Raw genomic sequence first — 27,811 nt, forward strand, 5'->3', positions numbered from 1 at the left:
CATGTGCTTCAAATTGGGCTTCTGTGCAGCATTGTTCTTCCTTCATGGTCTATGGGTGCTTAGGAGGCAATGAGGGAGGAGGTGGAGAGCGAGATGGTATGGAGAAAACAATTGTTTAAAAATTGACAGGAGTGGAAGGAGAAAAGAGCTGGAGGCAATATATATATACAAAAATATGTGTGTTGGGGTATCATCATTGCTTGGGGTGGGGTGAGAGGATGTGAGATTCTGTTATGCCATTCTGTTAATCTTATGGATAAAAAAAAATTCTACTACCCTCTGTGTGTGTGTGCTTATTTTTAATGTTGTTTTAGGCTACTTAGATATGCAGCAGCCAAGGCCAGCACCTTGTAGGCAATTTTTTAAAAAGTAATTAAAATGTAATTGTAGTGATTACTTTTGAGTAAAAGTAAAGTAATCAGTTACTTTCAGAGCAATTGCAACGGTAATTACTACTTTTTTGGGCCATGTAACTGTAACTGTAATTTATTACTTTTTAAAAGTAATCTTCCAAGCTCTGAGGCAAACCTATAAAATGGTCTTTGAGAAATGCAGGATATTTTTGGCTTCGGGAGCATTTTTGCCATTTTTAAGAAACACTGTGAGACTGCTGAGCTGTGAACAATCTGTACACAAGGCAGCAAAGCACATATTCCATGCTCCACATTTTTTCAGACAGAGAGTTGACTGCATGGAATAGTTGTCAGTTAAGTATAGTAATACCTGGTATTAGTATAGATATGTGTACAGCTTCTTTGATGAAAAGCTGAGTTGCATGGTCACCTTTTCTCCTCAGGTTGCTGATGAAACTCAAAAGAGTAAACTGGGCAATTAGCATCCCCTTCTTTAGAAGATGGCAAAATCACATTCATAACACTGAAATACTGAATCCTACGAATAGTATCAACTGAATGACCACTGGTGTTTCTGTTTTTTTCTTGGTTCTAAGATCCCTTATTGGTTGCTTGCTTTTCATATTCTCAACTGATTTTTCAACAAATAGATATAGATATCCACAACAAGGTAGCAACATTTCCCCTGCATATGTGACTGTGGTTTCTGCAGTGTTGCTACATGAACAATGAAACAGTCAGAATTTTTCAGGACTTTCCCCCTGCCATAATCAAACTGAAGTCCATCATCTTGTTAACTCTTTTTGTGATCATACATTAATGGTTACTTGGGAAAACAAGAGAAAGCTTAATGTGCTTTCTGATATATCTTGAGGCTTGCCCTTTTAAAATGCATTTTTCCTTTTCTAGGATATGGCACAATCACATTTGTAGCACTATAAGAATGTTCTATAAAATCATGTCTTCATTGTTTCAGACAAGAGATGTGAAGAATATATCTAAGTAAACAGTGAGCCTGACCTCAAGCAGCATGGCTTCAGCACCGTGAAATCTGAATACACTTAAGCGAAGTTCTAGTTCTGGCTACGCAAAGTCATGGGAATGGATTCAGAATTGACAGCCATGAAATCTGGCAAAATCTTCATATAAGACATAGCCAACATCACAATTTCTATTCAGATTTGCTACACTTTGTGGTTAGAATATTACCACCCAAATAATCCAACTATGTTACCACTCAAATAAGCAAACACAGACCATTTTATGGTACTGAAAAGAGAATATAATCTTATTATAAAGCACAATTGTTCGGTAGACCAGTTTTGCACATTTCCATCTTTTTAGTAGATTTTCTGCCACTGCCTTCCTTTTTCTTCTAACTCTGTCCAGGAAGGAAGTCCAGATCTATGGCCAAATATCTGTCTGGGCAAGGTAGCACCTGGCTAGCTTTCTCCTGTCTCTGCCAACCAGGAACAGCTTACGTCCCTCTTTTCTTTTTAAACACAAGTATATAGCATAATGCCAAACATCTTAGCAGGTGGGGGATAGATTCCCTTGGGTTTTATGAGAAAATAATTGTATTAGGAAATAGCAATAAGGGGCAAAAGGAAAACAGAAAGGTCCTTTAAGAAAATAAACATTAAGCAGCATGCTATCCTATGCAAAAATTATTAGAAGAAAGTTCTAACACTTGCACATAGAAGGAAAAATGATGAAAGCAAGCTGCCTGCAGAGATGGAAGGGATCTAGCTGGTCACTTGCTGAGGCAGATATTTGCCTCCTAGCTCAATATACTAAAAAAAATTGAATCATGGACAACTGGCCTATCACACAAGGTAGTTTGCAGGCACAGGTTTGTTACTAAACCCTTTCATCCTTTCCATGAGACTACTGCATATTTAAGAGCCTCCTGCATCCAGGCTCTAGACCTGTCCTATGCCTGAACAAGGGATCCATGGGTGCAGATGCAAGCTGGTGTATTTGTATAGCCCTTGTCCATCTTTTTCCCAGGCAAGGAAGAGGAACAAAATCCAGGTGCCCCCTTCTACCCTCCTGCCAGTCACCTGGCCAGAGAAAGGGAAAGGGAGATTCATGAAAATCTGTGGCTTGGGCTTAGTGTTTCTTATTTTATTTTTGCCTATGTCAAGGGCCATAAGCTTGTCGGTACTCAACCTCACCTCCTTTCTTGATGAGTCTTTCAGTACTAGACTTTTTAAAGGAGTGGCTCACACAATGTTAGTTATAGTTCCCACATTCCCAAGATACATTTGTAAGGGCGTTCACAACAATTCTGATGAGGCCAACAATCCTGGTGGTTGAATGAAGTGATGCCATGATGATGGGGCCTTCTGTCAACCGTTATCTGTGATCTTCTAGTTCTCACGTTATGTTACTTCTGCCTAGGAATGGACAGAAAGTTCTGTGAAAGTTAGTGTTTCATACCAGAGGTACGACTGTGACCAGCAACTGTTCCATTCCTCCTTTGCCACCTGTATTAGAGTTCCTTTCATTTTATGAAAGGGGCGGGAGACTGACTCTCTTCAAGTCATATTCAGCCACTCCACTTTGCTTCATCTTTCTTTTTCTATTTTCTCTTTAAAAATAGTTATGACCTTGCACAAAATTATGGTTATTATCTTTCTGGCAATTTTGGAAAAATGTCTCAAAACATCTTGTTTCCTGATTTTTGCACAACCTAGCAATGGTTTTCTTTGTGTGTACACTTAGCTGGAACATTATTTTACAAAAGAACTTTGCTAATGCTGAATAATAGTTCATTAATTGCAAGAAGCAGAGTGTATGTACAAGAAACATGACAATTGCTGGACTGAAAGATAAAACACGTGAAAAAAAGACCCAAACAAAATGATAAGAACTTTAGAACAGGGACACTGAAATATATATTATCTCCCCCCCCCTTTCAAAAACAGCCTTTCACTTTCATTAAAAACAGCACTTTCATAAACACTTTAAGCCTCCATACGTTGTTTTTTACTTCTTTGTTTTTTTTAGGACTATGACTTCAGTACAAAGATAGTTGTGGTTTAGCTTGTAATTAAATTTGTCTTCTGACCTGCAGCAAAATTTCAGTCTTTAGAAATCATTAAAATAATTGCTTAGAAATGCAGTCAAGCAGCTGTAATGTACAGTAGCAGTCACTAGAGGGAAAAATGGTCCACAGTTTTGGAGTCCTGAAGAACAATTCAGATACAGTAACTTCCATCTTCCCCACTATGTATATTAATAGCAACTAGATATTTTAAATAGGACTTGTGAACATTTTCAGACAAGGATGTCAAGTGATTATTCAAATGCTTCTAAACATTTTAATAACTTCCATGTTGAAACAGCACCCTGCAAACCTCTAACTACTGCAGATGCAGCCATGTTGGCCCACTGGAGATTGTACACTAATTGTGAGATTGGAAGTAGACTGTGGGGCTCATGTTGTCCCTTCCTGCTCCAGTACAAATTCCCCCGTTCCCTTTTTGGCCTTCCCATACTGTAGCATTACATCTGCACAAGTGCTGACCAACCAGATGTCCTTTTAAGTGCAGCTTGCTAACCTGCTTCAAACCCTAGTTTCAAACTCTGTTTAATATGGGGACCATGGTTAGGCTTCACCACGGCTCTCACCGGTGCAGACATAACATGAAACTACATTTAAGGCCAACAAGGAAAGAGAGAAGGGAATTCACGCTAGTGAGAGAAGGAGGAGGAGACAGGTTATTCATGAATTAAAAAATGAATTGACGTTTCATTCTCTTTGTATATGCTATGAATTAGCTCCCAGCAATTTCTGCTTCAAAGGCTTGCATACTCTATGGTTCAACCAACAGAATTTGGTCCAGTAAAAGGCAGAGCATGAAAAAGGGGGAGCAGCTTCAAAAGTGGGAAAAAACCCTCCTCCCTCCAAAAGACAATGCCTCAAAATGATACAAGTAGAAAATTTATTATTATTATTATTATTATTATTATTATTATTATTATTATTATTATTATTATTATTATTTATACCCTGCCTTTCAGCCAAAGGCCCTCAAGGCAGCTTACAAGAAAAATAAACACAGGTATAAAAATACAATAATATACAATATAAAGAATACAATATACAAAAATTGAATTAAATCGAAACAACATTATCATCAGCACCGGCAGAAAAGAGGAGGTGGTGTTAGCGGGGGCGGCAGTTCCTGAGAGGCAGAAGGGCGACAGGCATTTATTACAGCAAAGCTGTTTGCTGTTTCAATGTTGTCTTCCTCTCCATGTCCTCGGGCTCGCTCAGCTACTGCTCCCCGGGCTTCTGCTGCTGCTGGCAGTTTATGTCAGAGGGCAGCTGCGGGAGCTCGGGGATCTGGGCCCTGCCTGGAGCAGGAGGGGGAGAAGGATGTGGAGGCAGCGGCTGTTGTCAAGCAGGAGGCCCCGCACAAGAGGCCCCATGCCAGGCTGTTGTTGGGTAGGAGGCACCAGGCTGTTGTTGAGCAGGAGACACCCACGCTGTTGTTGAGCAGGAGACACCCATGCTGGGAGGCCCCGTACAGGAGGCCCTGCACCAGGCTGTTGTTGAAGAAACGGCGGCAAGGATCTGGGTACAGTATGTGGTATGTTCAATGGATTTCATTGTGTTGATTTCTTTGGGGGCAAGATTGTATTCCAGTATCTTGTAGTTGCAGCTCCCTTGGGGCACGTTATTTCAAAAAATGGTTGTACACAAATGAAATGAGTGGTTGTAGATAAGCTTCAGTTTGAGTCTTGCTCATACCTACCAGATGGCTTTCCTGTATTCTGTGGTTGATTTTACCCCTTATGAAACTCAGTGTTGTTTTAATCTCAAGAGATTCATTTGGTTCCATCTACAACAGCATGGAGATGAGTGGTCTAAAAAGGTGCTTGCAATGATGTGGCCAGCAACGTGTCTTCTCGACCCTTGCCCTTCTTGGCTTATAAAAGCTTGCCGGGGGGGTCTGACCGAGTGGATCCAGGGTGTGATCAACACATCACTGCGGGAGGGTGGTTCCAGCTGCCTTGAAAGAGGCGGTGATTCGACCACTCCTGAGAAAGCCTACCCCGGACCAATTGGTTTGTGACAACTACCAACCGGTTACAAATACTCTCTTTTTAGGGAAGGTGATTGAGAGTGTTGTGGCGCAGCAACTGCAAGTACTCTTGGATGAAACAGATTTATCTTGACCCATCCCAGTCTGGGTTCAGGCCTGGTTATGGGACTGAATCGGCCTTGGTTGCCCTGATGGATGACCTTTATCGGGAGAAGGACAGGGGGAGTGCAACCCTGTTATTCTTACTTGATCTCTCAGTGGCTTTTGATACCATTGATACCATTGACCATGGTATCCTTCTGGGTCGACTTGGTGAGATGAGTATTGGAGGCACTGTTTTACAGCGGTTCTGATCCTATCTCCAGGGTCGTTCTCAGAGAATAGCATTGGGTGACTGTCTTTCAGCCCCCTGGCAGCTGTGCCATGGGGTGCCGCAGGGTACCATCTTGTCCCTCATGCTGTTTAACATCTATATGAAGCCCTTGGGAGCAGTCATCAGGAGCTTTGGGACAAGGTGTCAGCAGTATGCTGATGATACCCAGCTCTATTTCTCCGTAACATCTGAATCAGGAGAAGCCGTGCAAGCCCTGGACCGCTGCCTGGACTTGGTGGTGGGCTGGATGAGGGCCAATAAACTGAGTCTGAATCCTCACAAGACGGAGGCACTGTGGGTTGGTGGTTCCCGAGTTCGGGTAATTGGTCAGTTGCCTGCTTTGGATGGGGTCATACTCCCTCTGAAAGAGCAGGTCCATAGCCTGGTGGTGCTCCTGGATCCATCTTTGTCGCTAGAGGCCCAGGTGACCTCAGTGGCTAGGAGTGCCTTTTACCAGCTTTGGCTGGTGAGACAGCTGCGGCCGTTTCTGGACTGGGATAGCCTGACCACTGTTGTCCATGCACTGGTAACCTCCAGATTGGATTACTGTAATGCGCTCCATGTGGGGCTGCCCTTGAGGTTGGTCCGGAAGCTACAGCTGGTGCAAAATGCGGTAGCGAGACTGCTCACTGAAGCAGGGTATCACCAACATGTCACCCCGCTGCTGAAAGAATTGCACTGGCTGCCCATTTGCTACTGGGCCAAGTTCAAGGTTTTAGTTTTGGTGTACAAAGCCCTATACAGCTCGGGACCAGGATACCTGAAAGACCGTCTTATCCCTGATATACCCAGTCGATCACTGTGCTCTGCAGGTGAAAGCCTCCTGCAGATACCATCTTATCAGGAGGTTCATTCTGTACAATATAGGAAACGGACCTTTAGTGTGGCAACAGCTACCCTGTGGAATTCCCTCCCTTTGAATATTAGGCAGGCGCCATCTCTGCTATCATTTTGGCGCCTTTTGAAGACTTTTCTTTTTCAGCAAGCCTTTTAAGGTTGAGAGCTATCCCAGTCTGTGTCTGTGTCAGAATTGCTTAATATGTTCTTTAATGTTTTTAACCCTTTCTAAAAAAGTTTTTAAAATGTTTTTAATGCTGTTTTGTCTTAATGTATTTTAAGATTTGTTTTTATGATGTTTTAAATTGTTTTTTGTGCCTTGTTTGCCGCCCTGGGCTCCTGCTGGGAGGAAGGGCGGGATACAAATTAAATAAATAATAAATAATAATAAATAAATAATAAAAACAAGTCATTAAAAGACTATTCACCACAACTGCTTGCTCAACAGATAGGAAGGGCCTTTTGCACCAAATTCCACAATCATAGTTGGAATGAAGTGTGTGTGTGTGTGTGTGTGTGTGTGTGTGTGTGTGTGTGTGTGTGTGTGTGTGTGTGTGTGTGTGTGTGTGTGTGTGTGTGTGTGTGTGTGTGTGTGTGTGTGTGTGTGTGTGTGTGTGTGTGTGTGTGTGTGTGTGTGTGTGTGTGTGTGTGTGTGTGTGTGTGTGATGTAGTGTCCTTCACTGGTCCTTCCTTTTTTATTTTGTGTTGCAATTTCAGATATCTTCTGCCAATAGGATTAATGTCCAGTGCTTAGAAAGATCAACCTTCTGTGGCCAATATTGACCGGTGGATATTAACAGCTGTTAATCATTGATGTATTCATAGAATAGTGATGTGATATCGTGCTAAGGGAATGTCTACAATACAACAAGTAGAGTCTGTGTTTCTTTTCAAAAAGGTCACTTTTCCTGTGAAAAATATGAGTCATCTTTATAGTATAATGCTACAGCAATGCATGCCATATTTTCTGTATTGTTGCTGCTGCTTCTGTTTTCATTTTTTTACATTTGGTTTGCATTTAGTTTCTTATTGAGCATCTAACAGAAAACAAAATGACTGTGTTCAAAAATGTTTTCATTCCATTCAAAACTGCCTATAGCAGTTGGTGGATTTTGTTTGGAGGACACATTATTGATTGATTGATTGATTGATTGATTGATTGATTGATTGATTGATATCCCACCCTTCCTCCCAGTAGGAGCCCAGGGTGGCAAACAAAAGCACTAAAAACACTTCAAAACATCATAAAAACAGTCTTTAAAATATATTAAAACAAAGCATTTTTAAAAAACTTTTTTAAAAAAAAAGCTTTAAAAGCATGTTTTAAAAAAGGTTTAAAAACTTTTTTTTTTTTTAAAGGAGGTTTAAAAACATCTTTAAAAGCAATTCCAACACAGATGCAGACAGGCCCAGCCTCCAAGAGGTCTTCTGTATCTTTAAAAGTTATGCAGGGGGAAGGGAGAATTTCCCATTGGTTTTTCCCATTACAATGTTTCAAGAAAACCTGCACTTGGCTTAATTTTCTCTTCTCTTAAAGATACAGAATCATTCTCAGGCCCTGAGCCTGGCAACCGTAAGACTGAGATAAGGTTTCAACTTAAAAGGCTTGTTGAAAGAAGAAGGTCTTCAGTAGGCACCGAAAAGATAACAGAGATGACACCTGTCTAATATTTAAGGGAACATTAGGAGATTAATTAGGAGATTAAGTGAATATAGAATATTATAGAAAAATACAGTACAATCCTATCTATGTTTACTTGTATCCTATGTATACATACCAGGAAGTAAGCTCCATAGAACAAAGGGATGACTTACTTCTGAGTAAACCTACACAGGATTCCTTTTATGGGGGAAGGGCTGTAGCTCAGTGGAGCATATGCTTTTCATAGAAAAGGTTTCAGGATCAATCCTTGACATCCCCAGGCAGAGCAAGGAATGAGTCCTGTCTGAAACCTTCTATAGTTGCAAAGACAACATTGAATAAGATGGACCAATGTTCTGACTTGATGTAAAACATCTTATGTTCCTTCTTAACTTTCACATTTTATTATGTAATCCTACGCATGTTTACTCAAGTAAGTTTCATTGTCTTTTCTGGAATAGTTCCTTAGGAAGTATACATGTTTCCAGGTTTAGGAGACTTAATCCTATGCAAGTCTACTCAGAAGTAAGTCCCATTGAGTTCACTGGAATTTACTCCTAGGTAAATGTGTATAGGATTGCTTCTAGGTCTTAGTTCTGAATATACCTGTTTAGAATTGTGCTGCAAGGCTGCAATTCTTCATGCATTTTACTGGGGTTAAGTCTTACTGGTTTTCAGTGGGACTTGATTCTGAATTAGGGTTGCCAGGTCCATGGCCTGAGACTGATCCTGTATCTTTAGGAGAAGAGAAGATCAGTCAAGTGCAGGTGTTCTTGCAACTCTGTAATGGGAAAAACCACAAGGTGGAATTCTCCCTCCCCCCTCCACAATTTTTAAAGATACAGAAGACCTCTTGGAGCCTGGGCCTGGCAACCAAAAGGTCTTCTGTATCTTTAAAAGTTGTGCAGGGGGAAGGGAGAATTCCACCTTGTGGTTTTTCTCATTACAGAGTTGTAAGAACACCTGCACTTGGCTGACCTACTCTTCTCCTAAAGATACAGCATCAGTCTCAGGCCAACCCTATTCTGAATAGGCATGGATAAAGGATTGGGCAGTAACTATATATAGATCTCAGTGTTACTTTCAGATCGCAGGCTGTTGTGTTTACAATTACTAAGATTTCAGCTGAACCCTGTTACTTGGATGTAATTTTCCCAGAGTGCTATTTATCTGAACAAATTATATGTCCTCCCTCACATATCCCTTATCAGTTGTGCTGTGCAGGTAGCCTTACTGCCTATTTTATGTCCTTACTAGTTTTGATAACTTATTTGGATAGTGAAATGAGTTAATATTATTCATGATATTTATAGCATGTATCAAAAATAAAACAGAAACATTATATTATTCCAGCATAATTCATATTTTTATAACATAGTTGGGAAATAGCCTTTGTACAAAATTGCTGTGGTCACATCACAGTGTGAAAATCCATTTTAACAGCACCCAGAACTAGATTCCAAATCCAATTAGCTCACTATGACCTAGCTAATCCAACATATTTCTCGAAAGCGGAATTGTGCACTTTTCATTATAACTTCTTACATTTTCTATAATAATATATCACATGTCTGCAGGTCTGTCTGCTTTCCACTCATGAACTGCTTTGCTGGCATAGCTGGGAGAGACACTATTAGAGTGCAGAGTAGGGATGGGGGGAAGCTGATAGACTGTGTTGAGAGAACCTGCAAGTTTTCACGAGGCAAAACAGACCCCTATAAGATCCTTTGATTGGATACTAGGAACTACCCAGAGGAATATCACAGCTTTCCCCTATTATCAGCAGCCATTATGTTCACACACACCCCAACTTCATCTCGGAACTACTTGGATGTCTAGAAGCCTACCTGACTTACTCTACAGACAAGTATCAAATCTCCAGTGCTTAACAGGCCAGGAAATGAATGGTCTAGAAAAGGGGTCACAAACCCATCACCTGCAGGCACCCTAGCAACCAGGATGCATCTTTCCTGTGATGGATTCACCTGAGATCAGGCAGTGTCTAGAACTTATTTACTGCAAATACTACTACACAATAAGTGTTAAAGAATCTCTCTCCCTCCCAAAGGCACATGTGAAAACTGCAAAAAGGCTTAGACATGTCTCCTGCTTTGCAGGAGCTAAAGACTAGGGACTCATTAATAGTTAACTTGTGGCACAGAGGTTAGAGTGTTGGACTATGACCTGGGAGACCAGGATTCGAATCTCCACACAGCCATGAAGCTCACTGGGTGACCGTGGGCCAGTCACTGCCTCTCAGCCTCAGAGGAAAGCAATGGTAAAACTGCCTCTGAATACCACTTACAATGAAAACCCTATTCATAGAGTCGCCATAAGTCGGAATCGACTTGGAGACAGTACATTTATATTTACAGTACAATAGTATGCATGTCTACTTAGAAGTAAGTACCTTTGTGTCTCATGGGGCTTACTTTCAGGTAAATGGGTATAGGATGGCAACCTAGGCTTTGGTTTAAGTTGGCATTGGGGAAAACAGGGTTCTTATGTCTAACAGCTATATGGCAGGTAGAAATTAAACAGGTCAAGCATTTTCTAGTTTTATAGAATATCTAGAGAGTATTAGGCTGGGGAAGGTTGATCTAGTCCAACCTTTTGTCCTAACACTGATTTGGTCCATCCAACAACTTCCTGAACAGCCTTTGACAATGTCCAATGAAGGCCTATTCCTTTTATAATAATAATAATCCATCCACTGGCATTAGTGTGAAAGCTCTTCAGATGCCAATAAATTGTTTTGGTCATATAGCATTGTACAATCAGGATAGCTGTTGAATTCTGTCCTGAACAGTTGCTAGAAGCATAAACTGGAAGAGTTCTTGAAGTCATCTAGATCAATCTTCTGCTCAATACAGGATCTATGTGAAGCAACCCTGACAGATGGCCATCTAACTACTGCTTAACCTCTGCCAAGGCGAGGCCACCATCTCTTGAGACAGTCTGTTTCACTATTGAATAGCTGGTAAATCAAAGAATTATCTTACTGGAGAAGAGGAATCAGCATGTCACACAAACCTTGTCTCATTAATTAAAATGATTTATACGTAGGAAAAGGTTATGAAGTAACACAGTTCCACGTAATACATTTAAAGCACACCCAACTCACATTCCCCTAAAGAATCCTGGGAAGTGAAGTTTCCCCCTAACAGTTATAGTTCCCACCACTCTTAGCAGACTACAGTTCCCAGGATTCTGTGATGGGATTCACGTGCTTCAAATATGGTGTGGATCTGCCCAGGTATGCTGTGCATTCATTAGTGAATTGAAAAAGGGCTGTAGCTCAGTGGTAGGGCACATGCTTTGCCTGCAAAGGTCCAAAGTTCAATCTCTGGAAGAGACTATTGCCTGGAATCCTGGAGAGCCAATCCTAGTCCATGTCCTCAATACTGAGCTAGATGGTACCAAATGGCCTGACTCAGTACAAAAGAGGAAAGAGACCCAAGGGCCACAGTGCCTCCGAAATTTATTTATTTATTTTATTTACAACATTTATATACTGCATTATTGTAAAAAACCTCAAAGTGATTTATAGTAGGAATTCAAACAATAAAATAATTGGCAAAAACAGTTAAAGACAGGTATTTAAAAGCATTCAAAAGAATAAAACCAACAATGAGTTACAAACAGATATAAAAAACATCATAGCTTCTACATGCCTGAGTAGGCTTGCCTAAACAAAAGTGTTTTTAGTAGGTGCCAAAATGAGTACAATGAAGGCACCTGCCTAATGTAAATAGGCAGGGAGTTCTGAAGTGTAGGTACTGCCACAGGATCAATTTCTAAATTGTTTTTAAATTGTTTTTTAAAAAAGTGTTTTTAAATTTGTATATTTGTTTTTAATGTTTTTAATTGTTGTAAACCGCCCATAGAGCTTCGGCTATGGGGCGGTATACAAATGTAATTAATTAATTAATTAATTAATTAATTAATAATAAAACTTGTTGCATCATGTCATGACTCATAACCTAATTATTTGAACCTTCTACCTGATGTTGATTCTTCCTATACTTTTTTCCAATACTGTACTCACTAGCCATCACTGGGAGAAAGTGTTAATCTGGATGAATTGGGTACCAATAGTCCATCTGAATCCATCATAAATTTTTCTTTCCAGTCCCTCTCGCTTTTTTTTCACTGGCATTTTTTTCTTATAGTGTCTGCTATGGGAAAGGTGGCATGGAAGAACATTTTGTCCACAGCAAAGAAAAGGTAGAGTGGTCTATTACTCTCTGAATTTCATTTCATTTCAGCTACAGCTCATTTAATTACCAAAGAAAAGACTTATTAATTGGCTATTTTAGTACATTTCAGATAGACTCGCTTGATGAGATTTGTGCCACATTCATTAGATTTTCCAAAATGATGAACCAATAACACACTTCTGTTGCTTCAGGGACATCTGATGATTTCAATGTGTGGCTCACTCTTTTCCCTTGGAGAGTGCTTTGATTTGTCATACATTCCTTTTCTGTCCCACTTACACCAGGGGTACATCATGAAAGAGAATACTTATAACTATTTGACTAACAATTGTATGCCTAAATAATAATAATAATAATAAAATTTAATTTATGTGTCGCCTATCTGGCCGATGGCCACTCTAGGTGACGTACATGTAAACAGTTAAAACACAATGCGATAAAATACATTAATACAATATATAAACAATACAACAGCAACAACAATACTAGTGCAGGGTAAGAGGCATTTCAGTCATAGAAGTTAACCCTCCCCGGAAATCCCAAAGGCCTGTTGAAAGAGCCAGGTCTTTAAGGCTTTACGAAATACATTTAGGGAAGAGGCGTGCCATAGATCTTGTGGGAGGGAGTTCCAGAGGGTGGGGGCCGCCACTGAGAATGCCCTCTCTCTAGTTCCCGCCAATCTAGCTGTTTTTGTCGGCGGGATTGAGAGAAGGCCCTGTGTGGCTGATCTTGTCGGGCGGCATAATTGGTGGCGTTGAAGGTGCTCCTTTAGATAAACTGGGCCGAGACCGTATAGGGATTTAAAGGTTAATACCAACACCTTGAATTGGGCCCGGAAGACAACTGGAAGCCAGTGTAGATCAAACAACACTGGTGTGATGTGATCCCGGCGGCGACTATTCGTAAGTAGTCGAGCTGCCGCGTTTTGTATAAATTGTAGTTTCCGGACCGTTTTCAAGGGTAACCCCACGTAGAGCGCATTACAGTAATCCAATCGAGAGGTGACCAGGGCGTGTACTACCAGTGGAAGCTGATGAACAGGAAGGTAGGGTTGCAGCCTTCGTATGAGGTGTAGTTGATACCAGGCTGCCTGGCTCACTGCCGAAATCTGAGCTTCCATGGACAGCCTGGAATCAAGCACAACCCCAAGGCTGCGGACCTGGTCCTTCAGAGGTCTTTCCTCCCTCCCTTTTTTCTTTTTGTGATCTTTTTGTGAGCTATTAAAGGAGTAGGATGTTGCTGATTTTGAAGAAGGGTAGTGGAAGCAAACTGAAAATTTTTTGAAGCAATTTGTTTCAGGAAATCAATAGTGCCTTGAAATTTGCTTTTTCACTCTCTGTATTTTTAAAATTCAATTTAACATTTATACCCTGCCTTTTAACAATAACAATATTATTAACAATCAATAAAAATGAGAATTAAACAAAAATAGTGCAGCTAACAAATGAGCAAGAATTCCAACAACTCAGCTGAAACAACCTTCTGATTAATCCAGCCCAAACACTTTCGTTAAAAGGCAAGATTCTGGCTGTTGAACAAAAAGCGAGCAATGAAGTTGATAGGAAGGTATCTTAAGGAGGACATTCAACAATTTAATGCCACAGTTGAGAAAGTCTTATCATGCACTTTCACCTGCCATACTTCAGATGGGTGGGGTGGGGTGGGGAGGGACACAACAGTCAATAGGCTTGAGTTGTTAAACAGAAATCATGCATGAGATATACTGACCCCATGCCGTTTAGGACCTTAAAAATTAGGATCTGGAAACAAATAGGTAACTGGTGGACCTTGAATAATACTGGAGTAATGTGGTCCGAATGTCTTGTACCAGACAATAGTCTGGCTATGACATGGTGAACCAACTGAAATTTGTAGACACTTTTCAAGGACAAACCAATGTAGAACTATAATCAAGTCTATAAGTGGCTAGTGCATTAATGATTGTGCTTTCCCCCTCTGTGAGAAATGCTGGAGCATTTTGAAGAGATATCTTTAGCTCATCAGAGAGGCAGTGTTGTTTAGTGGTTAGAGTATCAAAGCAGTAGGAAGAGGATCCAGGTTCAAATCCCTACTAAGTGGTGAAGCTCACTGGGTAACCCTGGGCAATCCACCATCTCTCTGCCTGTCCTACATCACAGGGTTCTCTTGAAGATAAAACAGAAATGTAGGAAGAACCACGTATGCCACTCTGAGCTTCTTGAAGGAAGGGTGGAATGTAATTGTCATCAACCAACCAATCAATCAGTAGATCATTATTAAATTAAATATAAACATCAGTATGTGAGAGTTTGTGGGATACAGCACATGTCTTGACTGTGGAAGAGCCAGGAGATTTCCCCCCAACTCAGCCATATACTATTTTCTGAACAGAACTTTCAAATGTCTGCTGCACTTCAGATCATTACTGCAGCAATTGGCAAGTCATGATGTGGTTGAACTTAAGATAACTGAACTCCAAAGAACACTTTCTAAATAATCAGCAAAGCCACTTAGGCTGCAGTTTTAAGTAGACACTTTGAAGTGAATCCCATTGAAATCAATGAGGTGTATGAATAAATCTGGATAGGGTTGGCAATCCTAAGCATAGTTTCCAGAAAGTAAGTCCCATTAAACTCAGAGTGACTTTAATGCACAGTTGCAGGTGGTTCAAGTTATTTTGCTGCTTACAAACAGCAGTTTATAAAACTTTGGGCTAGCTAGAAGAACATCTTTATCTCTCACAGAATATGACCCCCCCCAATTCATACCAGCGGGGTATCTCTGACAACCTAATTTAGCCTCATTATTGCTTGAAGTAGTTGAAAACTGCATGTACCCAAATTACGATATTTTTTTCGTGCATCAGTTAGCATGACAGTACTGGCTTTTTAATGTCTGTGCTCAAACTTCTTCCCTACTGTGCAGACTTTAATTTGTTCCTATGGCTAAGATGAGTGTGTTTTATTTACATTACTACAACTGGAAATGTGTGCCTGTAATTAGGTGGTTGATATGTTTATTTCACTGGATGCTAATTTCTTCAAACCACCCTCATTTCTTGCAGAGAAGATATGTGTCATTAATACAAATCCATCCCCAGTGTTAAAGGCCATTTCTTTGGGGAATTTATGCATGAGAAAGCTGAGCTAAAAGTGACTTTTCAGGAGTCGGTCAGAGCTAGTGTGGTATATTATTATTTATTAAATGTCTATCCCATCCTTCCTCCCAGAAGGCGCCTAGGGCAGCAAACAAGGGATAAAACGCTAAAAACATCTTTTAAAAAACATTTTTTTAAAAATGTCTTAAGAAGCAATTCCAACACAGACTGGAATAAGGTCTCTGCTTAAAAGGCTTGTTGAAAGGTAGTGAACAGAGTATTGGACTAGGACCAGGGAGATCAGGGTTCAAATCTTCATTCAGCCAGGAAACTTTATGATGGCTTTGGGTCAGTCACGATCTCTCAGCACCTCCTATCCTATTTTATCCTGTGAGAATAAAATGGGGGGAGGGAGAAACATGTATGCCACCTTGCCCTTCTTGAAGGAAAGGTGGGATATAACTGATAATTATAAAAAAACTCAAGCTTTTTTTTTAGTGCTGAACCCGTCAATAATGTCCAGAGACTTTACATTTCCCTGGATAGCAAGTTTTCATAGAATCATAGAATAGTAGAATTGGAGGGGGCCTATAAGGCCATCAGATCCAACCCCCCCTGCTCAATGCAGGAATCCAAGTTAAAGCATACCCAATTGATATTTATGGCTTAATGGAGAAAAAATATTATGGGTTGGATCCAGAATATCTCTTCAGGGAGCAGAAGGGTTCCATTCATTCGTGGAGACTCCTGCTGGAAGAAGGGTGCAGGGAGAGGAAGCAAATTTAATTGATTCCCCCTTTCCTCTGCAACCCTCTGAAGCAGCTTTGCAGGAGACTGCAAGGGCCAGGAGCAATTGGCAAAAATCACCTTCCTCCTACCTCCGGTGGGAGCATCCTATGAGTGAAGTTCCACTTGCAGGAACTCTGGATCCAGTCCTATATGTTTTCTATTTGATTTATATATTGCAATACCTCTGTTATCCAGAATTTTTCATAATCTGTGAAATTACATCTACATCATAGAATAACTATGTATAGCTACACTGTTGCAGATTTGCACTTTATTACATTACCTGCATTGACAGTTCATTATGGTTTTTGAAGCCTTGAGGAAGATTGATTTTCTTTGCTGTTGAATTTGGGATAAAGCAAGTCAAATAATTAATACGATTTTTTAAAAAACTGCCAAAAATCCCACTTTTGCTTATGGTGCATGTGTATCATTATTGATCCCCGCCCCCACTGGGAGCCCCCCTGCCCTAAAAACAGGCTCTGGAGAATGAGAAGACCCTCCAGAACAGCTTTCTGTAGTATGTGTGTGTGTGGAGCTTTAAGGGCTACAGAGTAGGGGAATCGGTGACTCCTTTCCCTGCAGGAGCAGAAGCTACTGCTTGCACAGCAGAAGGATTATATCCAAAGCCAGGGCACTGAGTATTATCAGTAATACAAAGAAATATTTAGTATATGAGCAGCTTTGTTCAATTTCTCACAGTTTATTGACACCCCCTTTGTATTTATCTGAGTATTTGAATGGCTTCCCTGTCAATGATCCCACACAGAAGATGAATTCAATAAGCATATAACAAGAGGTTAGAACAGCTGAAAAATGTTCAGGTCACTTGGTAAAACAAGCTTTTGTTCCCTTTCATAGAAGAAACATTATTAAATGGATAAACCTATTGAACAGTGTTTTAGAATAAAGCTACTGAAATCTTGATACACAGCTATTTTCCTAATAGGATGAGGGTGGAATCTTTTTTTAAAGAAGTGCCTGTATTGCTTTAAACTTGACTTTTCTTTGAGTAACTAGATTTTGAGAGCATTCTGGCTATTAGTCTCACTTCAAATGAGTGTGTCTTGACAGGTATGTAAATATTGTGTGTAATTTATTGCATAAAGAAACAAGTGCTTGGAAGAAAACCCTGCCTTGGCTTTTAACTTCTGACTCAAAGCTTTTTAGGATTTTAAAAATATATTACAGATTAAAACTTCATGACGCAGTCAGAATTCATTTAGGATAAAGTTATTAACTGAATTAATGGCATTGTTTAACTAACAAGTTACTGCATCTATTCCTAATGGTAGCGATGGTTAGCTATGGGAAGAACTGTTTTCCAAGGGATTCTGAGTTCCAGGCAAATTCTACTCTCAGATATGCAAATTGCTTTCTTTAAATGTGACTTAAACATTTTGATTCACTTCTACAGAAGAGAATCTGATCGTTTAAAACTATTTGGTTAAAAGAACCCAGCTCACAACAAACTTATTTGCATGATTTGAATGATTTGCAATGATAATTAAAATGGCAGTCTCCTGCACAACTGATGGGGATTTTTTAGACCCAGTACACTGTATGTGGATTGAGCCCACACTCCCACTCACAAAAGAGGACACAAATTTGCATAAGATCTGGTGATGCATTGTGCTAAAAAACGATCTTAGATGTCAACTGATCTTAGATGCCAATACTACATTCAGTGCAAGACCAGACATGGTAATCCAAATGGTCAGGGGAGGGAGGTGTCATAAGAGATTTTAGGTTTATAGCAAGATTTGTAGCAAGGGTAAGAATAGTGTGGGTTCTGAAAACATACATCTCAGAGACTCTGGACATGAGCAAATGTCTTAAAAGATATTTTTTTCTATACAAGGCTTATGTTAATGCTCCCATGATACTGCTGCAGGATATTACTTAGTACCTTAATAACTCTCTCTGTTTCCTCATCCACCCAGGTGCATAAAGTATAGCTATATACTTTTAAGCTATAATTTACAGAATGGGAAACTGAAATGTGAAAAGGCAGATTGATTTGCTCAAAGTCATGCCACAGGTCATCAATAATGTAGCCAGATCCCCATTCTTCCCAAATGGGAAAAAATGGTTCAACACTTACTGAGGCACATTGATTCCCACTCAGAGCTTGGACGTAACTCGTTATTTTTAACGAGTTACTTGTAATTCGTTACAATTTTAAATAATGAGTGGGTAATTCCATTACATTTGGCAAGTAACGGAACGACTAGTAATTTCCCTACTTTTCAGCTGCGACTTTAACGTTTCCACGTTAGGTTGGATGTTACTTGGGGGCGGGAACAAGGGGAAGTCAGCTCCTGGCTGTGATTGGTGAACACAAGACATGTGCCTCACACTGATTGGACCTCTGCGCAGACTCTCTCTTCCCTCGTGATCTCGCAGAGCTTGGAAAAGTTACTTTTTTGAACTACAACTCCCATCAGCCCCAGCCAGCATGGCCACTGGATTGGGCTGATGGGCGTTGTAGTTCAAAAAAGTAACTTTTCCAAGCTCTTCAAGAGGTGAATAGGCAGGGCCTGCTAGCGTCTGAGAGGAAAAAATGGACGCCGGAGGAAAAAGCCAGGGCAAGGACAATGGAGGAGAAGGCAGCAGCAGAATGGCGAAGAGCTGTGGAGGCGAGTGACGATGATTTGTGTATGTGTGTGTGTGTGTGTGTGTGTGTGTGTGTGTGTGTGTGTGTGTGTGTGTGTGTGTGTGTGCCTCTCCTTACCTCGCTGCTGCCTCCATGGCACCTTCTGCCCCCCCCACGGCCTACTTCTCTTCCTTCCCCCCCTTTTTGAACTCTCCCCCTTGTTCCCATGCATACCTGTGTGCTGTATTTATCCAGACAGAGCACTCCTGCCTTTTAAAATGCCGGCTAGCTTTTTATTGTATATTTATTTGAACTCCATCTTTCTTTTTATTTGTATTGTTGTCCTGTTTAATCACAAGACTGAATTGTATGTGGGACAGAAACTGTCTCAGTAATAATAATAATAATAATAATAATAATAATAAAAAATCATTAGGCGTATAATAAATGGCTTAAGGCTGATTAAGGTGAGAAGTAGGGTCCTTGCAGCTCCTCCTCTCAGTCCCCCAGCTCTCAAACTCATGTTCTGTGAGAAAGAGAGAGATTCCCAGTCCCAGAGAGAGACAACTCCTGTAAACCCCATTCTCTCCAACAGCATCCCCAGGCGGGGTACCTGTGAATATCACCTCTTGTTGAAAAAAATCCATTTATTGCAGCTGAATATCTGGGCAATGTAAAATTAAAATGTTTAACTGATTAATCCTCTCCCTTTCAATAAACTGATCAATTACATTTCAATTGATTTGCTTATCACCAAGACTTCAAATCTATGAGAATTTCCAGAATATAATAATTAAAAGGAGTGCAAGACAATGAAGAATTCAATACAGAAGCTCTAGGGCACACAGTTAAAAAAAATCAAGGCTGATCTTTGTTATTGTTTCATGCATTACCCGGTACAGTAACACACAAAATTACTCTAAAAACAATAAACAAGTGTCTCATATTAAAACTCATTCTTACCAATAAAAATAGGCCCCACTGATTAATCAACTCTCCTTTTAGTTAATTAATCTGCTGAAAATTAAAGCTTGTAGCCCTAGAGTTGGTTTTTTTTAAAAAAAAAAATCATTTGACCAGGAAGACAAGTACCGTTCAGTTCGCATACAGTGAATTTCAGAGTTGAGATTAATCTGTTCTCATCACAGCCCAGGCTTGTGTATTTATGTGCAAGCCCTTTCTTGATGACATTGCCATGTGGTGACCAAAGCAAGGAGGAGAGAAGTCTCAGGCTGTGTGGTGCAGTCACTGCAACACAATTGCTGCCTAGAAAAGAATGTGCAGGTGCAAAAAGCAGAAGCTCAAGTAAGCTTCAATAAGATGAACAGTGCCAAAGCTGCACAGGCTGCAATAGGCAATATTGAGGGGTTTCATCATTACTGCTTTTTAGGAAGTGAAGGTCAACCACTGTCAGTGCCGCCCTGGGCTCCTACTGCGAGGAAGGGCGGGATAAATATAAATAAATATATATATATACAGAAAGAAAGAAAGGAGAGATGTAAAGGGGAGTATTTCTTTAGATGTTACCCTACTTTCCATTTTTGCTTTCTATTTGCTTCTAGCCCTATTCTGTCACTCTCCAGTACACATGAAGAAGGGGCAGTGAGAGCAACTCCCAAACCTATGTGTTGCACCTCCAAGTTAGTTACTTAGAACTAGGTATGCCTTTCCTATCTACGATGTATTTCTATAAATGAAATAGCTTTTCTTATTTTACTAAGTCTTAAGTCTCAGTGATCTCAGTGCAGGGTAAAAGCCTGCCACAAACACACACATTGGCACACACAAGCATCATAGACTGTTGACAATCTATGCTAATATCTATACAAATGTACATAACATGCATCACCTGAACTCACATGATCTAGAGTTACCTTAGATCTTGCAAGATTTGCAAATGAGAAGCAATAGGGTTTTATATTAGTTCTGATTGTCTTTTGGGCTATCATAGTTTATATGTTTTTTTCATTTTCTATGGCAAAAACTCCAACTTCAGTGGAATTTATGTGATGTGTTCTAATCATTTGAATTTGGCTAATGAATGCTTTATTCTTTCATCAGAACTTTAGCAGTAGTACTAAAATATTAATAAAAAAGGGAAAGAAAAAATGCTTTACATACATCATTCAGCTGTATTGCTAATTATAGATATAGATATAAAAGATAAACGGCATTTTGTCAAAAGTATTTTTGTCTACATTTTATACCTCATCCTTGGTTTTCCAAGCTTGGCATGGAATGCTTCTCATACAGAATTAATTTGAAATGCTGCATATTTATTATCATAATCATCATATTCAAAATAAAAAATATATGTACCGCCTTCAAGTTGATTCCAACGTATGGTGACCCTATGAATAGGGTTTTCATGAGGCTGAGAGGCAGTGACTGGCCCAAGGTCACCCAGTGAGCTTCATGGCCATGTGGGGATTTGAACCCTAGTCTCATTTTGTTCTCACAACAACCCTGTGAGATAGTAGGTTAGACTGGCCCAGGCAGGTTTATTCAGTGAGCAAAAATGATGCAAATAGGATCTCTTTTAATTGTGCTATTGACCTGCTTACTTCCACTCTGACTGGGGCATCTTGCAGCATGGGGAAGAGATGGGGGCACATCACAGCTGAAGTTCACCCATATAGGAGCATTATCTCTTGTTTATTACAGAGACACCTGTTGCAGGTTTTGCTGCTGAGAGCAGCAGTCAGTTAGTGCGGCCACTTGAGTCACAGCTTGTTGATCCTGAGGAGGCAAAACTAGAAAGTGAGGTTCAGAAAGGAGGCCCTGTGCATGAGGAGGAGGAGGGCATGAAGCAGTGCCAATTGCCCACAGCCACATCTGCAGAACAGCAAGTACCATGGTTTGGCTTTGAGAAAGCTTGTACATTTGTGAGCCAGAGTGGGAAAAATGTTGTTGTACGATGCAATTACTGCCTTCCAAGGATCAAAAATCTGAGATCAGCTGTTTCCTCCTCATCCAATGTGAAGAAACATTTTGAGGTAAGCCTTTGTCATGCTGGTCCTCAAAGAGTGTCCATTGTCTATTTATGTTTAAATTGTGAAGTTCCTCTTCCATTTTTTCTTGGATTCATGCTTTGTTCTTCTTCCTCAGAGGGCACACCCTGAGAAGCTGAGAGCAATTGAAGAAGCAATAAAGGCAAGGAGACGTGGCCTTCCTGAACCAATGCATGACACCCCTCCTCCCAAAATGCTGAAGCAGCAGCAGACAACCCTTGAGAGGTGGGGATCTGGCAGGGAGCCTGTCACCCAGAGCAATCTCGACAGGAGAATCATTGATTTCATTGTAGAGGAGACATTACCACTTCAGACTGTGGACAAACCATCATTCATTAATCTGGTTCGCATTGGACTCCCCAAAGATCTCACCATCATATGTGCCAAGACTCTGAGAGACAGAATTGAGAAGAGAGCATGCCACATGAGAGAAACTCTTGCAAACCGAATGGGTGCTGTGGCATATATAGCAACCACTGCAGATTATTGGACCAATGGCAAGAAGAGTTACTTTGGGGTAACAGCCCACTGGATCAACCCAACTACCCTGAAACGTGAGGTCGGGGCCTTGGCTTGTAAGCGTCTGAAGGGGCGCCATACATACGATGTCCTTTCAAAAGCACTGCATGATGTACATGTGCAGTACAGAATCCACAACAAAGTTATGTGCACTACTACAGACAATGGCTCCAACTTTGTGAAAGCGTTCAGAGTTTTCATGGCCAAAGAACCAGTGGAAGCTGCAGGCACCAGTGACGATGATGGTGATAACCAGGAGGAGGAGGAGGCTGAGGTGGAGTTTGTGCCTATCTGTGAGATCCTGGACACAGGACCTGAGGCAGAGGAAGAAGCTGCAGACTCAGGAGAGGATTTTGTTTTACCACCACACCAGAGATGTGCTAGCCACACCCTCAACCTTGTGGCAACGCAAGACATAGAGGCCATGCTTTCTGACTCCTCCAAAAGTAGTCTTCTTGGTCCTTTCAAGAAACAGTTTCGTTCCTTGATGGGAAAGTGCAGCAAGTTGTGGTCCAAGCAGAACCAGTCAGCCCAGATTGCTGAGTATATCCATGTGCAATGTGGTGTGTATCTGAAGGTACCGAATAAGACCAGGTGGAATTCCACCTTTGATGTGTTGAAGCAACTAAATGAGCTCCTGTCAACTGTGCCACTAAAAATGCACGCCATAATGGACCGCTGCTCCTTGTCCAGGATCACAGCTGCTGAGATTGAAGTGGTACAGGAATACACAGAGATTATGGAGCCACTAGCCCAGTCCCTAGATATCCTGCAACGGGAGAACGGCATGTTCATGGGGTATTTGCTACCAACGCTCTGCAATCTGGACCGCAAGTTAGAAGGACTGGAAAACAAACCTGAGAGGTACACATACTGTTTTCAGCTGCTGAGAGGTGTGCACGAAGCCCTAAGAAAGCGGTTTGCAGCTATCTGGGAGGACAAGAGGCTTCTTCTGGCAGCCTGCCTACACCCTCGCTTCAAACTAGATTGGCTGGAATCGTGTCAGGCCACCACCCATACCAACAAGTAAGAACATTAGGGAAGCCCTTTGGGTGGATTACTCCAAGGGAAATGTTGTCTCAAGGGAGGCATCAGAGGGCTTATACAATCTTCACTGGCTTCCAGTTATTTTCCGGGCTCAATTCAAGGTGTTGGTATTAACCTTTAAATCCCTATACGGTTTCGGCCCAGTATACCTGAAGGAGCGCCTCCAACGTCATAAAGTGTGCCGCCCTACAAGATCTGCCACTCAGGGCCTTCTCTCAGTTCCACCGACTAAAGTGGCTAGGTTGGTGAGGACTAGAGAGAGGGCTTTTTCTGTGGCAGCCCCCACGATTTGGAACTCCCTCCCAGTGGATCTTCGACATGCCCCTTCCCTAGATATATTTCGCCGGGGCCTGAAAACTTGGCTTTTCCATCAGGCCTTTACGACCTTTGAGACTTCCAGGGTGAACTAGTTCTAGAACTGTAATATGAACAATCTACTAAATACTGTAATTTTTGCATTGTACTGTACTGGCTATACTGTTTATTGTATTTTATCATGTTTTATTGTACGCCGCCTAGAGTGGCCATTGACTAGATAGGCGGCCTATAAATTAAAGTTTATTATTATTATTATTATTATTATTAAGGTTGTAGGCAGGGGCTGGTCCTTTTCTTCCTGGGGCTCCTCATCACAACCTTGGGTTGCTGCAGGTAATCCTTAAGGGTCTGCTGTGCTGCCCCATGAGTGTGGTGACTTGGTCACCTTCCTACCTTCCATGTCATCATCCACAGGCTCAGGCTGGACCCTGAACCAGGGGACATGACAAGCATCAGGAAATGAAGAGCAGATGATAGTTTCCTAACATATATGTGTTAACATATCCTCTCTCTTTCTTACACACACAATGGAAGCCTTGTTGAAAGCTGAAATAAAGATGGATGTACTTAACGAGGACAGTGAGCAGTCTTCAGATAAAGACCAGGAAGGAGATGACTTAGAAGATGACTTCTTTAACTTTCTGCCCCAGGGCAAGAAGTCAGCAGTGGACACTGCTGAGGAGGAACTGGTGAGGTACCTGAGGTCTCCCAGCAGGGAAGTGTCATCGCTCCATGGCTTTCCATGTGTGCTGCGGTATTTTTTGCAGCACAACACAGGCATGCCTTCAAGCGCCGCAGTAGAACGCCTGTTCAGTACTGGTGGCAACGTAATGACTGTAAAAAGACATTCCTTGTCTGACATGCTCTTTGAGCATCTTGTTCTTTTGAGACATAACAGAAACATATTATAAAAGCATTTCAAGTGTAAAATTTGATTTCAAGAGTTGGGGTATCATCATTGCTTGGGGGAATGTGAGATTCTGTTATGCCGTTATGTTAATCTTACAGATAAAAATTTTTATTCTACTACCCCCTGTGTGTGTGTGTTTATTTTTAATATTGTTTTAGGCTTCTTAGATGTGCAGCAGCCAAGGCCAGCACCTTGTAGGAGTTTTTTTTTAAAAGTAACTGAAATGTAATTGTAGTGATTACTTTTGAGAAAAAGTAATCAGTTACTTTCAGAGCAATTGTAATTGTAACGGTAATTACTACTTTTTTGGGCCAAGTAATTGTAACCGTAATTTATTACTTTTTAAAGTAATCTTCCAAGCTCTGTTCCCACTGGCTCATTCAGAAGGCTTATATCTAGGGTTGCCAGGCTCAGGGCCTGAGAATGATTCTGTATCTTTAAGAGAGGGGACAATTCAGCCAAGTGCAGGTTTTCTTGCAACACTATAATGGGAAAAACCACAAGGTGAAATTCTCCCTTCCCCCTGCACAACTTTTAAAGATACAGAAGACCTCTTGGTTGCCAGGCCCAGCCCCCTAGTTATATCAACGTTCAAACATTTATCCTTTCCCATTCTTCTCTCACATAATCAAACCATGTATTCCTTAGCTCCAGCAGGAGATCAGAAAGCTTGTAATTTTGTATATTTTCCTGATTCCCTTTTTAATCTGTTTCTTTTCAGTACTAAAGCAGTAAGGGAGAACTCTGATCCTCTGTCATTAAAATAGAATGCCTGGAAGCAATTGAATTAAAAGGCTACATTTTGCTCCAGTGTACCATTCATCTTCTTGAGGGCTATGTATGCTAACTCAAAAGACAGAGAAAACTGAACGCTTTTTACTGCACTTGGAATAAAGCAAGAACCGTTATCTTTTTAAAATAATAAAAATATCATTGTGTAGTTGCAAGGCTGTAATAATTAAAAAGCAATCAATAAGTTTAATAAATAACTAATAGAAATCAGTGTTATGTCCATGTGATGGCTTCCATGGGTTTACCTATGCACATAGGTTCCTCATGGACTTCAAGTATTGAGCCATGCAACATTGGGGGTGAGGCCTGCATGCATGTGTGAACAGCCCCTTTGTTGGAGGATGGGAGCGAGTATTTGTAAAAAAATGTGATTATCTTTGGAGATACAGTCCTGATTGCAGGGGTTGCCACCACTCACCATATGCTCAGAGGCAGGTTACCAGAGTTTTCCAAGCTACACAGGAAATGGATTGGACTGTGAAATACCAACCCAAATTGTGTTTGCATTTTGACAAATCTGTAGGGCAGTACAATATCTCAGAGAGGAGGTCAGGTCACCTGCGTTCAACATAGGTGCCCAATTTCCCTGTTTTTTAAATATCTGTTGGTACATTGTTAAATCGCAAGGGTTTTTGTTTTGTTTTGTTTTGTTTTGTTTTGCCTATTAGTGAATTTATCTGCTTTTTAATCCAGGAGGTAAGAAATGGGATCCTGTGCAAATTTGTGGAGACTTGATTGATCATTTTCATACTTATTGAGTTCAATGGGATTTACTCCCCTGCAATCATGCTTAGCATAGATGAAACTGACCACGGAGGAGCAGGCGGAAGGGGGAGGGGGGGAGGGGGGAGGGCAGGTTTGATCATTTTCATGCTTTTTGAGTTCAGCGGGATTTACTCCTGTGCAATCATGCTTAGGATAGGTGAAACTGATCACAGGGGAGGGAGAGAGGACTGGAGTCAGCAGGAGAGGAGGAAGAAGAAAGAGGGAGAGGAGATGAAGGGAGGAGGAGAAGAGAGGGGGAGGGGAGGGGAGGGGAAAGGAGAGGAAGGAAAGAGGGAGAAGGAAGGGAGAGGAGAGGGACTGGAAAGGCAGGTCTGATCATTTGCATGCTTATTGAGTTCAGTGGGATTTACTCCCTGCAATTATGCTTAGGATAGGTGAAACTGATCATGGGGCAGGAGGAGAAGGAGGAAGGAAGGAGGAAGAGGGGAGAGGAGAGGGGAGGGGGAAGGGAGGGAATGGGGGAAGGAGGAGAGTAGGGTAGGTTTGATTATTTACATGATTGAGTTCAGTGGGATTTACTCCTGTGCAATCATGCTTAAGATAGGGGAAACTGACCTGGAAGAAGGGCAGAGGGGGGGGAGAATGGGGAAGAAGGAAGGAGGGGAGGAAGGATAAGGGTAGGGAGGAAAGTGGAGAGGGGGAGGGAGGGGAAGAGATTGAGTGAGTGGGCACTGGGTAGAAGGAAAGCCCCTTTCCTTTCCAAAATGAAAACAATGTGAACAGTATCGTTATATTGGGGGGGTTTCCCCACCTTTCTATTCTACAGCAGACATATGTAGTCTCCCACCCAAATTTAAACCAAGGCTGTCCCTGGCCACATCCACACTATACATTTATTCCACTTTAAACAGTCATGACTTCTCCCAAAGAATCCTGGGATTCTTTGTAATTTGTGTAATTTGTGAAGGGCGCTAAAAGTTGTTAGGAGATGCCCTATTCCCCTCACAGAGCTACAGTCACCAGAAATCTCTGGGAAGTGGGGCTGACTGTTAAACCACTCTGGCCACTGGAGCTCTGTCAGGGGCACTCTCCTCACAGCTCTCAGCACGCTTCACAACCTACACTTCACAGGATTTTTTGGGGGAAGCCAGGACAGTTTAAAGTGGAATAAATCTAGTGTGGGTGTGCCCCCTGATTAGCCAAGCCAAGCAGCTGTTAGTCTGGTGTTTAGAACACTGACATTGGTTCTTATTGAGCATGCCTGCACTATCATAGACTTCAGTGTTAAATTTCTTAAATTAATTACAAATCATCCAGGCATTTTTTTAAAAAACCTTTAAATTGTAGAAGATGATGGTCAGGGTATGGGGCAAGGTCGGTAATAGGATTAGAGGTACTCTGTGAACATGGCTGATTTTTAATTAATTTCAACAAATTATGACACCACTGACAGAAAAAAGTTCAACAGGGGTCTGGATTTTTTTCCATCTTGTTTTACACTTTGAACTCTGGATTCTCTTTGACTGTTTTGTGTATCACCATGAA

The 27,811-nt window shown here is 41.2% G+C and overlaps 1 protein-coding gene across 3 annotated transcripts in view; it reads left to right on the forward strand.

The window, feature by feature from the left end:
* Positions 1 to 27,811, forward strand: part of MTNR1A (melatonin receptor 1A) — a 107,493-nt gene that overhangs the window by 37,086 nt on the left and 42,596 nt on the right. The window contains exon 3 of one of the 3 annotated variants that reach the window (XM_061583904.1): positions 12,435 to 12,489. The exons of the other annotated variants lie outside the window; for them this stretch is intronic. Within the exon in view, the coding sequence (XP_061439888.1) occupies positions 12,435 to 12,489 (55 nt within the window). The remainder of the gene's footprint in view (positions 1 to 12,434; positions 12,490 to 27,811) is intronic. 3 annotated transcript variants of the gene reach the window in all.

The sequence above is a fragment of the Rhineura floridana genome, chromosome 9 (genome assembly GCF_030035675.1).
Source record: "Rhineura floridana isolate rRhiFlo1 chromosome 9, rRhiFlo1.hap2, whole genome shotgun sequence".
Classification (NCBI taxonomy): Eukaryota; Metazoa; Chordata; class Lepidosauria; order Squamata; family Rhineuridae; genus Rhineura; species Rhineura floridana.